This window comes from Delphinapterus leucas, chromosome 6 (assembly GCF_059928025.1).
Source record: "Delphinapterus leucas isolate spDelLeu-1000000601 "Yukka" chromosome 6, BTC_Dleu_Yukka2, whole genome shotgun sequence".
Classification (NCBI taxonomy): domain Eukaryota; kingdom Metazoa; phylum Chordata; class Mammalia; order Artiodactyla; family Monodontidae; genus Delphinapterus; species Delphinapterus leucas.
The window spans coordinates 44,896,442-44,911,006 of record NC_143134.1 but is presented as its reverse complement, the minus strand read 5'-3'; the positions used below and the strand labels follow the sequence as shown (position 1 = coordinate 44,911,006).

The window sequence follows — 14,565 nt, the reverse complement described above, 5'->3', positions numbered from 1 at the left end:
CAGGGGAGCTATTCTAATAGTCTAGAGATGAGGTTCTGGCCAGTAGAGAGGAAAAGCAGGAGTAGAGGGGGAGGTGAGTTGTGAGATACACTATGTAGGAAAATTGACAAGATTTGGTGACTAAATAGAATAGAGAAGGAAAAAGGAGGATGCCTCTAGTTTTTGAGTTTGTGTGACTCTGACAGTGATGGTGTCACTAACAGATAGGGAACCCTGGAGAGGGTGGAATCTAAGAGGGAAGATGCTAACTTTGACTGTAGATACATAGGCAATTTGAAGTGACTGTGAAACCCCAAGCACAGATGTTCAGCAGATGGTTGGACATGTAGGACTGAAACTGAGGATTCAGGGCAATGCAGAAAATGTAGATTTGGGACTCATCGGCCTTTAGATATATTGAACCGCACAGCATGAATAAGATTTCTGAAAGAGACAGACAGGAGAGAACAGCAGAGACCAAGGACTGGGAACAGGCTTCATTTAGGGTGTAAATTGCCCAAGTGAGTATGAATAGCTCAAGGGCAAGGAGGAGTCCCGCGCCTCAGTTTTACTCATCCTGCCCCTGCACTAAGTTCATGGAATAGGCTTACTAAAATTTGTGGAGTGACATTGATTATAAAATTATAACCCTAGAGGGAACTTTCCTCAACATAATAAAGGCCATATATGGCAAACCCACAGCCAACATCATCCTCAATGGTGAAAAACTGAAACCATTTTCACTAAGATCAGGAACAAGACAAGGTTGCCCACTCTCGCCACTCTTATTCAACATAGTTTTGGAAGTTTTAGCCATAGCAATCAGAGAAGAAAAGGAAATAAAAGGAATCCAAATCAAGAAAGAAGTAAAGCTGTCACTGTTTGCAGATGACATGATACTATACATAGAGAATCCTAAAGATGCTACCAGAAAACTGCTAGAGCTAATCAATGAATTTGGTAAAGTAGCAGAATACAAAATTAATGCACAGAAATCTCTAGCACTCCTATACACTAATGATGAAAAAGTGAAATTAAGAAAACACTCCCATTTACCATTGCAACAAAAAGAATAAAATATCTAGGAATAAACATACCTAAGGAGACAAAAGACCTGTATGCAGAAAATTTTAAGACACTGATGAAAGAAATTAAAGATGATGCAAATAGATGGAGAGATATACCATGTTCTTGGATTGGAAGAATCAACATTGTGAAAATGACTCTACTACCCAAAGCAATCTACAGATTCAATGCAATCCCTATCAAACTACCACTGGCATTTTTCACAGAACTAGAACAAAAAATTTCACAATTTATATGGAAACACAAAAGACCCCGAATAGCCAAAGCAATTTTGAGAAAGAAAAACAGAGCTGGAGGAATCAGGCTCCCTGACTTCAGACGATACTACAAAGCTAGAGTAATCAAGACAGTATGGTACTGGCACAAAAACAGAAATATAGATCAATGGAACAAGATAGAAAGCCCAAGATAAACCCACGCACATATGGTCACCTTATCTTTGATAAAGGAGGCAAGAATATACAATGGAGAAAAGATAGCCTTCAATAAGTGGTGCTGGGAAAACTGGAAATGTACATGTAAAAGTATGAAATTAGAACACTCCCTAACACCATACACAAAAATAAACTCAAAATGGATTAAAGACCTAAATGTAAGGCCAGACACTATCAACTCTTAGAGGAAAACATAGGCAGAACACTCTATGACATAAATCACAGCAAGATTCTTTTTAACCCACCTCCTAGAGAAATGGAAATAAAAACAAAAATAAACAAATGGGACTTAATGAAACTTAAAAGCTTTTGCAGAGCAAAGGAAGCCATAAACAAGACAAAAAGACAACCCTGAGAATGGGAGAAAATATTTGCAAATGAAGCAACTGACAAAGGATTGATCTCCAAAATTTACAAGCGCTCATGCAGCTCAATATCAAAAAAACAACCCAATCCAAAAATGGGCAGAAGACCTAAATAGACATTTCTCCAAAGAAGATATACAGATTGCCAACAAACACGTGAAAGAATGCTCAACATCATTAATCATTAGAGAAATGCAAATCAAAGCTACAATGAGATATCATCTCACACCAGTCAGAATGGCCGTCATCAAAAAATCTACAAACAAAAAATGCTGGAGAGGGTGTGGAGAAAAGGGTACCCTCTTGCACTGTTGGTGGGAATGTAAATTGATACAGCCACTATGGAGAACAGTATGGAGGTTCCTTAAAAAACTACAAATAGAACTACCATATGACCCAGCAATCCCACTACTGGGCATATACCCTGAGAAAACCATAATTCAAAAAGCGTCATGTACCAAAATGTTCATTGCAGCTCTATTTACAATAGCCATAACATAGAAGCAACCTAAGCGTCCATCAACAGATGAATGGATAAAGAAGATGTGGCACATATGTACAATGAAATATTACTCAGCCATAAAAAGAAACGAAATTGAGTTATTTGTAGTGAGGTGGATGGACCTAGAGTCTGTCATACAGAGTGAAGTAAGTCAGAAAGAGAAAAACAAATACCGTATGCTAACACATATATATGTAATCTAAGAGGAAAAAAAATGGTCATGAAGACCAAGACACAGACCTACTAGAGAATAAAGACACAGACCTACTAGAGAATGGACTTGAGGATATGGGGAGGGGGAAGAATAAGCTGTGACAAAGTGAGAGAGTGGCATGGACATATATACACTACCAAACGTAAAATAGATAGCTAGTGGGAAGCAGCCACAGGGAGATCAGCTCTGTGCTTTGTGACCACCTAGAGGGGTGGGATAGGGAGGGTGGGAGGGAGGGAGAAGCAAGAGGGAGGAGATATGGGGATATATGTATATGTATAACTGTTTCATTTGTTATAAAGCAGAAACTAACACACCATTGTAAAGCAGTTGTACTCCAATAAAGATGTTAAAAATTATAACCCTTTTATGCTTATATTTTAACTTTAGAATAGGCGAGTTCCTACTATACTGGGGGACTTATGTCCTTTCCATTTCTTACTGCCTCTCCCCTCCCCCCATTGCTCTCTTCCCTTATTCCCTCTTTCTGATCCTTACAGTAGATATTCCCATATCAATTCAAAGACCCATTTACAGAAAGCTTATCTTGTAGGTTTTGTTTAAATCTTCAATTAAATGTGTCCATTAGTCAAAGTGGCATTTTCATCAGTAAAAATGACGATTTGTCTTTTCCAGACAAACCAGAATTTATCATACTCAGTGAAGCTTTTGATGAGTAGCATTACATTCACCTTCTTATTTTAGGACAACGTGTTTATTGAACTAATGAACACCATCCTGATGTTTCGTGCTGTCTGGCTATATTGTATTATTTCATCGAAGTCTAGGATGCAGTTGAAGTTTATACCATTGACTCTCTTATTTGATATGTTTTAGGCAAGGTAAAGAATCCTGAATGGAGCAGAAATGAAATTCCACATAGCTGTGGTGAGGTCTGTAGAAAGAAACAGCCTGGCCAGGACTGCCCACATTCCTGTAACCTGTAAGTTGGAACACTATACTCCTGGAGGTTCCTGGTGAACACGCTTTGCTTGCGGCTCTAAGTACACATATCTGGTTAGCACGTAACAGGACTGGGTGAGGGACAGTGTGGTATCATTTACTGAGCACTTGCTTTGTGCCAGGTACTCTGCAAAAGTTGACTCGTTGAATCATTACAACAGCCCAGTGATGTATAGATATTTATCACTCCATTTTACAGATGAGGAGGGAGATGCACAATAATAAACAGTTGATCAGTTACAAATAAATTTCTGTGGGCTTTGGCTTCAGACAAAGGTTTAATTCCTGGGTTTGTCTCTTAGCAGTTATGTGCTGTTGGACAAATTACTTCTCTGAGCTTCAGTTTCTGGACCTGTAAGATAATAATGATAGATAAAAAATAGTTACAGAGTTCTATGAATATTAAATTAATTAACACACTCAAGAGACTTGGTACAGAGCCTGGCACATGGTAAGTGGTCAAGAAATGGTAACACTTGCTTTTATTACCCAAATCTAAGAGAAAACAGACATCAGAGTGTCATTTCCACTGGTACCTCGCTTCTACTGCATGGAGCAAGGGTTGGATCAGAGGTCTTGTGATCAAGATGTAGGGACGGTGCTGGGGAATATCATTGTGGGGAGAGCTCTTCAGACTGAGCTAAACAGCATGGTCTGCCATCTGCTGGACAATCAGCCCTTCCTCTTCCTTTGACTGCTTCCATAGGTCAGAACTCAGGGACTCATCTGTTCCTTCCCTTAGTTGGCATTTTAGTAAATTCAGTAACAAGAAATTAATCCTACACATGAATTATCTTTAGGAAGCCTTCAGCAGAAATGGGGCCCTGTCATGACTGTCAGAGAACACCGCTGTGATACAGATCAGGTGGTCAGTCATTTAAGGAGCACTTTAAAACACCAGTGCCCAGTTTCTGCCTCAGAGCAATTGAATCAGAATCTCCTGGGGTGGGTCTAAGCGTTGTAGTTTTTTCCAGGTGATTCTAATATGTAGGCAGTGTTCTGAACCACTGCTCTGAAGGTTATGAGAACCTGGGGTTAAGTCCAGGCCTCAGGGATATTTGAAATAACCTGGAATCATCCACACTTGACCAGCAGTTTGTCTATCAGTCTAAAGTTATTTAAGGGCTTCCCTGGTGACGCAGTGGTTAAGAATCCGCCTGCCAATGCAGGGGACATGGGTTCGAGCCCTGGTCCAGGAAGATCTCACATGCCGTGGAGCAGCTAAGCCCATGTGCCACAACTACTGAGCCTGCCCTCTAGAGCCTGTGAGCCACAATTACTGAGCCCATGTGCCACAACTACTGAAGCCAACGCGCCTAGAGCCCGTACTGTACAAGAGAAGCCACCTCAATGAGAAGCCCGCGCACCACAATGAAGAGTAGGCCCTGCTCACGGCAACTAGAGAAAGCCCGCGTGCAGCAATGAAGACCCAGTGCAGCCAAAAACAAATAAATAAATTTGTTTAAAGAAATAAAGTTATTTAAATGTCCAGCCATGAAAATAATTTCACCTGAAAGGGTTGAGGTATATCATGTGAAATATAACTGTTGAATAATGATACTCATCCTTAAAGAAGCATGCTTAATCTTAATGTCTCCTGTGGGTTCTGTCTGTCAAAATGGATTATCTTAGGAGACCGGGCACATGTTCCTGGACTGTTTTCAGTGTTTAAAGCTCATAAAAATAAAAAATCCAACCAGACCACTTTATAGGCACAGCTGATTTTTATAGCAAATTCTGTTACCCACTTGATTAATTACACTTGGCTCTGATTGGCTATTTTTCTTAATTAATTTTATTTTATTACTTAGTTTTGGCTGCGTTGGGTCTTCATTGCTGCGTGCAGGCTTTCTCTAGTTGCAGAGAGCAGTTGCTATTCTTCATTGCGGTGCGTGGGCTTCTCACTGCTGTGGCTTGTCTTTGTTGCAGAGCACAGGCTCTAGGCGTGCAGGCTTCAGTAGTTGTGGCACATGGGCTCAGTAGTCGAGGCTCGCCAGCTCTAGAGTGCAGGCTCAGTAGTTGTGGCACACGGGCTTAGTTGCTCCGTGGCATGTGAAATCTTCCTGGACAGGGCTCGAACCCGTGCCCCCTGCATTTGCAGGCGGGTTCTTAATCACTGTGCCACCAGGGAAGTCCCCTCTGATTGGCTTTTAATTCCCAAAGGATTGTGATTTGCCATCACATAGGTGTCCCCCCTGCCCACCCGCAAAGTTCCCAAAATGTTTTAAGTAGTGATATTTCTGTACAGGTGTGTAATTTACCAGGGGTGTCTGCTTCGAAGAGGGCAGTATTTATTTGAATTGGAATTTATTTCCATTTTGTTCATTTTTTCTTTGGTCTCTTTATAGCATAGCTCCTATAAAAAGCGTACTATTCAGAGGCCTAATTCTGACCTATAGCAAAAATTAGGCACGGTTTTTTTCCATGAGTCCCTTTCCCCTTTGTTACTTACCAGCATGCCTCCCCTCACCCCAAGCAACCTTCTTTTCAATGTTCCCGTTGTTAGCCTATCACCTGGTTGTCACTTTACCAGCTGATGAGAAAATGTCTGTACTTCTCATGGATCTAGCAGATTTAAGCTCTGTTACTTTGCTCAGGTTCTGAACTTCTAAAGGACCCCATTGGCCATCCTGAGTGGCAGGATCTTTTTATCCCTACTCACTGTACTAAGTGGGCCGAGACCATATTTAGAAATGTTATCTTTGACTATCAGACCCAAATAAAACTAGTATTTTGACTTGGGCTTTACTTTTCTCATTAAATATTCTAAGATGATACTGCTATCGATTCTTTCTATATAAAAACATTGTTGGTATCTTTGTTTAAATAGTTTGATCAACTTTAGACAAATACTAAAACATTTCGTAGGAAGTTTATTTGCTGCCATATTCATATTAGGGCCCAGCTGGGGCAGCTTTGTTTAAGTTTGGATACATGGGTATGATTTATTCATCACAGCCTTTCTTTTTCAGTCTCTGCCATCCTGGACCTTGCCCACCCTGCCCTGCATTTATGACTAAAACATGTGAATGTGGACGGACCAGGTAAAGTTAGAATTGTACTCCAAAGAAGACTTCAGTTTCCACATTAATGGTTTATGTATGAATTTCTAAAATGAAAGATTAGTAGGTAGGTGCAAATAGTATTTATTTACTACCATTAATAAATGGTAGGTGTAAATAGTACTTTTCCGTAAATAGTAATTTCCTGTGCTGCCTTAATCCTGCAATCTTATAGGTGATTAAGAAGTTATAAAATAGTGAGATTACCCATTTCAGATGCAAGGCCAAGGTGACAGGGACTTTTTTCTTAACCTCTCTAGTGGGTGAAAGAACCAGGAATTGAACCCAGGCCTGCTAAGGTCCAGGAGGCAAGGGTCACTTATCTGTGCCTAGCATAGTATCTGGTGTGTAGGTTTTCAGTGAATATTGTTGAATGAAAGAATAAGTAGTCCCAGAGCCCACTCTCTTTTCATTATAATGCAAGTTCTCCTGTTTTATCAGTACAAGGATCACTGATAGCTGCAGAGGCCCAGTTAAGACCACAACATGATTTCTGAGCCACAAGACGAGATGGGATAGTGCAGGTTTTCAGTGATAAGCATTTTTTTAATGTTTACTGAACTTACAAGGGTAGTAGTGTGGCCTTACAGAGTCACATGCAAGGGGCTGTGGGTCAAAAGCCCAGGTCAGATTTGGGCTCTGCCACTAACTAGTTGTTGACCTGGGCAAGTTGCTTCTTCTTGGTGAGCCTCATTTTTCTTATCGTATGGTAGAAATAATAGTGTCTTCCTCAAGGGGTTGATGTTAGCCTTGACGCTGAGCACTGGAAACTGATCATCTATGTATGTAACAGTGACTTCTTAAAATATGTAGTTGAAGTGGGAATAGGGGGATAGAATAAAACTTTTTGTGGGAGAGAGACTCCAAGGTCTAAACCATTACCCTGGAAAGAAACCTGAAGATGATTGTCTAAGAGCAGCAGCCTCATATCCTTCTCTAGCGGATAAGTTGGCAAAATCAGGATGTTTATTAGAAAAAAGCCAGAATGATGTCCCCATCCTGAGTCAAAGTACATACAGTATGTTCTTAAGCATCATAACTGCCTAAAATGCCAGAGTGCCAGGTCCCAGGAGAATGCCATTGTGCTTTCATTCCAAGAATGTTCATTACGACTACACCTCCCAACCTCCCTACCCACCTCTGTAAGATACTATGGGAGCTCCAGGCTCTTTCCCCTCCTGCATGCTGTTTCAACTCAGAGAAGAAATCACATTGTAACAAATACTTAGGCCCTCAGTTCCTCACTGGCCAGAAAATAGGGGGGAGAAAAAAGGCAGAATAGGAAATAAGGAAAGCAAAGGAGGAAAAAGAAGAAAGAGTGGAGAAGGGAAGAGGAATTGAGGAAATGATTGGAAGAGGGAAACAAAAAGTAGGGGAAACTGGGCAAAGAGAAAAGGTTTAGTAGGTTTTGAGGGAAGGTTAGTTTAGCTGTCAAATAGGACCTCAATATCCAACATTAGACTAATGCTGTCTTTACATCTATTTTTACAGGCACACAGTTCGCTGTGGTCAGGCCATCTCAGTCCACTGTTCTAACCCTTGTGAGAATGTTTTGAATTGTGGTCAGCACCACTGTGCTGAGCTGTGCCATGGGGGTCCATGCAAGCCTTGTCGGATCATATTGAACCAAGGTAAGTGGTGAGCACACCAGCCAGCAGTACTTGGGTACTTTTCTGGAACCTTATTTATGGTTGTCTTGATGACATGGATTTGTTTCAAGCCTGTAGTCACAAGGACTCTATTAGGTCTGGTACCTTGGGTAGAGAGAACTGGAGATACATGAATGATTAGACGTTTTTTTGTTTTGGGGGGGTTTTTCTGCCACACCTTGCAGCATGCGGGATCATAGTTCCCCTACCAGGGATCGAATCCACGCCCCCTGCAGTGGAAGCGCAGAGTCTTTAACCACTGGACCTCCAGGGAACTCGCTAGGTGGTTTTCATTATTTTGGTTACATACTACCAGTATAGGTCATTGTCCTATAGAATTTGGATGGTAGATTTTTTTTAATGCTGTTTAAAAGTAACTGCTTGTGAAATTTTTTTGCAGTAATTACTTGAAAAAGACCCAGAAAGGCCAAAGTGATCTTGAAAAGGAACAGTTGAAAGACCTGATTTTAAGACTTACAAAGTTACAGTAATTGTGACATTGTGGTTATTGGTGTAAAGGTAGACTAGTAGATCAATGGAAGACAATAGAGTCCAGAAATAGACCTCAATATATACAGTCAGTTGATTTTCAACCAAGATATTAAGTTAATTCAGTGGAAAAAGGAGTCATTTTACAAATGGTCCTAGAACAGCTGGATGTATATTGGAAAAAAGTGACCCCCAACCCCTGTCTCACTCTTTACACAGAAATTAATACTATATGGGTCATGGGCTTAAATGTAAAACCCAGAAACATAGTTTCCAGATAAAACTATAAGAGAATATTTTCATGACTTTGGGATCAGGCAAAGATTTCATAGAGCAGCAGCAAAAGTACTAACCGTAAAAGAAAATAATTGATAAATTGAACTTTATCACATTAAGAAAATGAATTGATAAATCAGAGATTGTATCCAGAATATTTAAAGTACTCCTACCAAAGAAAAAAAGAAAAAGATAAAGTACTCCTACAAATCAACAAAAAAAGACGAACAACTCACACAGTGAGCAAAAGACTTGAACAGGTACTTCACAAAAGAAATATGTTAATGGCCAGTAAACACATGAAAGGTGCTTAACACCTTTAAACACTAGGAAAATGTAAATTAAAACCACAATAAGGGTAGAATAGTATAACCACTTTAGAAAACAGTCCAGGGGAGCTCCCTGGTGGCCTAATGGTTAGGATTCTGGGCTTTCACGGCCATGGCTCAGGTTCAGTCCCTGGTCGGAGAACTGAGATACCACAAGCCACGTGGTGTGGCCAAAAAAGAAAAAGAAAAAGAAAACTGTCCAGTAGTTCCTTTAAAGGTTAGGTATAGAATTACCATATGATCCAGCAATTCAACTCCTTGGCATATACCCAAGAGAAATGAAAATATATGTCCATACAGAACTTGTAAACATATGTTCATAGCAGCATTTTTCATAATAGTCGAAATGTGTCAACAATACAAATTCCTGTCAACTGATGAATGGAATAAATGTGATATGTCCATAAAAAGGAATATTATTTAGCCATGAAAAGGAATGAAGTATTGATACATGCTATGAAGTGAATGAACCTCCAAAAACATTATACTAAGTGAAAGAAGTGAGTCTCAAAGGACCACATATTGTGTAGTTCCTCTGTTTGTGTGACTGCCTCTAGTCTTCAGGGATCCTGAGCTACTATGTATTGGTTATATAGTTTTATTTTACTAGATTTTACTTTGGTGTGATGCTGTTGATCAGTGCTTGCACTTACAATAAGAAATATCCCTATGGGCTTCCCTGGTGGCGCAATGGTTGAGAGTCCGCCTGCCGATGCAGGGGACGCGGGTTCGTGCCCCAGTCTGGGAGGATCCCATATGCCACGGAGCGGCTGGGCCTGTGAGCCATGGCTGCTGAGCCTGCACGTCCGGAGCCTGTGCTCCGCAACGGGAGAGTCCACAGCAGTGAGAGGCCCGCATACTGCAAAAAAAGAAAAGAAAAAAATACCCCTATGAAATGTTTTGTGCTGTGCACTATAAGGATTTTATATAGGGAATTGTGCCATATACTATTCAGTATTCTGTTTATGGGTGCTCTTGGAAGAAAGTCTTGTCTGGTCTTGGTTCCAAGAATAGTTGTTTTTCCTCAAAGACTATATCTTAGGAAGCTGGTATAACTGACCTAATGTTCATCTTTATAGTGTGTACTTTTTAGCTGTGATTCATTCTCTGTCCTTACCATTGTTTTTCTTTTTCTTTTCACATCTTTTAGTTTACATTCTCTAGATATATCTCATATATCCTTATATGCTGCCTCAAATCCATTTTGAGATAAGGCAGGAGTTAAGTATATATTGGCAGTTTGGTTTTAGCAGTGTAGATTGTAGTGTGGGAGAGTCCCTTTGATTTGGACGATTTTTAGCTTTTGGTACATATTGGGCTGAATCACACTTTTTTGTCAGATTTGTATGGATCCCAGTCTCTTCCTTTTTGTTTTTGTGTACGTAGCTGATTTTTCAAACCCAGTTGAAGACTTTTTGTTTGTCTATATTAAATATCTAGTAAAGCATTTTGGCCATCAGTGTAGTTTATTTATCTTCTTGAATTGTAATTCTCCTAAGATCGCTTTCAGCCTTATCTGGAGATTTAATAAGCATTCCTTCTGGGTCTTCATTCACGTGTTGGTAAAAATGCTGAACAGGTTCAGGCTGACAACAGAGACCTTTCTGCAGACTGTCTTTGGTTCCTTAATACTCTTTAACCAGCAGTGACTCCACCCAACTCTTCTGTCATCAGCTCATATTTCTGTCTCTTGTGCCTAAGCATAGTAGAGTTTTTAGTGTTGTACTCACATTATTTCCTGATTGATCAGGGGCTCTACTTTTGTTTTTATTGTCACAATTTTCTTTTCTTTTCTTTCTTTTTTTTTTTGAGATCTACATGCTTAATTTTTTTTATTAAAGTATAGTTGATTTACAGTGTTGCGTTAATTTCTGCCGTACAGCAAAGTAACTCAGTTTTACATATATATACATTCTTTTTTATATTTTCCATTATGGTTTATCCCAGGACATTGAATATAGTTCCCTGTGCTATATAGTAGGACCTGTTGTCCATCCATTCTATATGTAACAGTTTACATCTACTAACCCTAAACTCCCAGTCCATCCCTCCCCCACCCCCCCTTTCTTGGCAACCACAAGTCTGTTCTCTATGTCTGTGAGTCTGTTTCTGTTTTATAGATAAGTTCATTTGTGTCATATTTTATTTTATTTTAATTTAATTTAATTTTATTATATTTTTGGCAACATTGGGTCTTCATTGCTACATGTGGGCTTTCTCTAGTTGCAGTGAGCGGGGGCTACTCTTCGTTGCGGTGCTCGGACTCTAGGCATGCGGGCTTCAGTAGTTGTGGCACACAGGCTTGGTTGCTCCGCGGCATGTGGGATCTTCCCGGACAAGGGCTTGAACCCATTTCTTCTGCATTGGCAGGTGGATTCTTAACCACTGCACCACCAGGGAAGCCCTGTGTCACATTTTAGATTCTACATATAAGTGGTATCATATGGTATTTGTCTTTCTGTTTCTGATTTCACTTAGTATGATAATCTCTAGTTGCATCCACGTTGCTGCAAATGACATTATTTTGTTCTTTTTTATGGCTGAGTAGTATTCCATTGTATATATGTGCCATTCGTCTGTGGATGGACATTTAGGTTGTTGCCATGTCTTGGCTATTGTATATATATCCATCCATTGTATATATATCCATTCATCTGTGGATGGACATTTAGGTTGTTTCCATGTCTTGGCTATTGTGAATAGTGCTACTGTGAACATAGGGGTGCGTGTATCTTTTTGAATTATAGTTTTGTCCAGATATATGCCCAGGAATGGGATTGCTGGATCATATGGTAATTCTATTTTTAGGTTTCTGAGGAACCTCCATACTGTTTTCCATAGTGGCTGTACCAATTTACATTCCCACCAACAGTATAAGAGAGTTCCCTTTTCTCCACACCCTCTCCAGCATTTGTTACTTGCAGACTTTTTGCCTGGAGGTATTCTTTAGTTTGCTTTTTGATTTCCTCGTTGACCCATTGGTTTTTTAGTAGCATGTTGTTTAGTCTTCATGTAATCGTTTTTTACTCATTTCTTTTCCCTTGGTTGATTTCTAGTTTCATGCCATTGTGGTCAGAGAAGATGCTTGAAATAGTTTCTATACTCTTAAATTTGTTGAGGTTTGCTTTGTGCCTTAGTATGTGGTCAATCCTAGAGAATGTTCCATGTGTACTTGAAAAGAATTTATTGTCACAGTTTTCTGACCCTTGATTCTTTGGTTCACAGCTGTCCTATGTCTCTGAAAAAAAGCCTCTGCTCTATTTGAGCAGAAACTTAGTAAAGAAAAGCCTGCTTACAGAAGCTCTCAGTTGCTAGGGTTTGTTTACCAGTTTGTTGATTCCACCAATATTAATTGTATTTCCTGCACCTGTATTAATTCTTCTAATAAGTTTATTGATAATGAGTTTTAGAACAGGGGATGGAACTGCACATGTATTTACTGGAAGAGTAAAATGTATATTTAAAAAATCAAGAGTCTTGGTTAATGTCTTTATTGACAAAAAGTTTTCATTATAAACTGAAAATGTAAAGTGGCCCTTATCAGAAAAATTATCTAAGTTGATGAAAATTAGTCCTTACCAGACTTTGTTACATATTAGTCAGAAACTTTTTTTTTTTTAGTTTGCTTTAGAAACTAACTCCTTAAATATAACACATGCTTATTGCTGATCTCAAGAAATAAAGTAACCCATTATTTCTTCAACCCATAGAAAAATCTATAGATATTAGACTAGGTTCTCTATGCAGTAAATAAAAGTCTCAAGTTACTTGAAACACTTTTTACTCATTGTCAGTACTCAAACATGATTACTTCAAATTTAACAATAGTAGAATACAAATTAATAAGGATTTTATATTGTGCCTATTTTTAAATTTCTTTTTAGCGTCAGAGACTTTTTCCAAGCATTTTATGTGAACCCCAAGATATGAAGTATTAAATATCTGCTGCTGGTTGAAGTGAGGATGGCATCCAGTTATCAACTCCTCCATGATTACCACCAGTTTCGCTTCCATCTCCTGCAGCATCTCCGCAGTACCCCAGAAAGCCTCACAATCCATAGTTTTCAACCATGGCATTATGGACCAGAGAGTAGTCTTTTACTTTAAAGGATTGCTTCACTTTAATGCTCATGTTGAGGTGTGCTGCAGGGGCACCATGAGATATGGACAGAGTCTACCAAGGCCTTTTTAATTCTTTTTCTGTGGTGAAGCTCTTAAGTGGGGCTTAGAGCTGCTGTATAAGCCACATTTATTTCTGCATCAGGTCTAATCAACACTAGTGAATAGCATTTTGTGTTTTCTTATAGATTGTTTAGAATATTTTAAACACCTGTACAGATTACTAATCTTTTGTTTCTGAAATTATGTTCTCAAGTATGCTACTGTGGCAGCACCTCCCGAGACGTGTTATGTGGAACAGACGTAGGAAAGTCTGATGGATTTGGGGACTTTGGCTGTTTAAAGATATGTGGCAAGTAAGGTTTGATGTTTTCCTCAGTTAGAATAAAGCTGTATTTTATGCAACAATTATGTAATAGTCTGTTGTTTTTCTTAACAGGGACTTGAAATGTGGGAACCACATGTGTTCACAGGTGTGCCACCCTCAGCCCTGCCAGCCATGCCCACGGCTCCCCCAGCTGGTGCGCTGTTGCCCTTGTGGGCAAACCCCCCTCAGCCAATTGCTAGAACTTGGAAGTAGCAGTCGGAAAACATGCATGGATCCTGTCCCTTCATGTGGAAAAGTGTGCGGCAAGCCTCTGCCTTGTGGTTCCTTAGGTAATTAGTAAGCATAAAGTTGTCTTTAAAAATATGAATGTAAATTTTTGGCAGGAATGGCTACTTAAACAAAATAGTACATAATTCTAGTTACAATATCAGAGGTTTTTCTAAATATTATGATCAAATTTGTGTGGGTACTTTTTCTTTCCTCCTCAGATTATACTTCTGAAAACTCACATTTGCCCAAACAATCTCTCTTTCTAATTCAGGTATTTTATTGCTGACTCAGGACAGTTGTGGTTAGATACTATTTTGTGGGGGAGTGGGCATTGGGGTGTTTATGATTTCTCTTAGCAGCCTACACTAGTATGAATGCCAGGTATCATTTTACTAATTTAGGGTTCAACAGGTGTTTAGAAGCATTTTCATATAATAGAAACATCTTAAAATAACGGAGTGAGGTGTTTAAGAACTGAAATTTTAAGTACACTTAAACTT

General features: G+C 39.4%; 1 protein-coding gene across 3 annotated transcripts in view; it reads left to right on the top strand.

Moving 5' to 3' along the window:
- NFX1 (nuclear transcription factor, X-box binding 1) overlaps positions 1-14,565 on the top strand; it is an 87,895-nt gene that overhangs the window by 25,471 nt on the left and 47,859 nt on the right. For all 3 annotated transcript variants that reach the window (XM_022551553.3, XM_089912512.1, XM_022551554.3), the window contains 5 exons: positions 3,418-3,523; positions 6,516-6,587; positions 8,097-8,236; positions 13,724-13,823; positions 13,907-14,124. In XM_022551553.3, the coding sequence (XP_022407261.1) occupies positions 3,418-3,523; positions 6,516-6,587; positions 8,097-8,236; positions 13,724-13,823; positions 13,907-14,124 (636 nt within the window). The remainder of the gene's footprint in view (positions 1-3,417; positions 3,524-6,515; positions 6,588-8,096; positions 8,237-13,723; positions 13,824-13,906; positions 14,125-14,565) is intronic.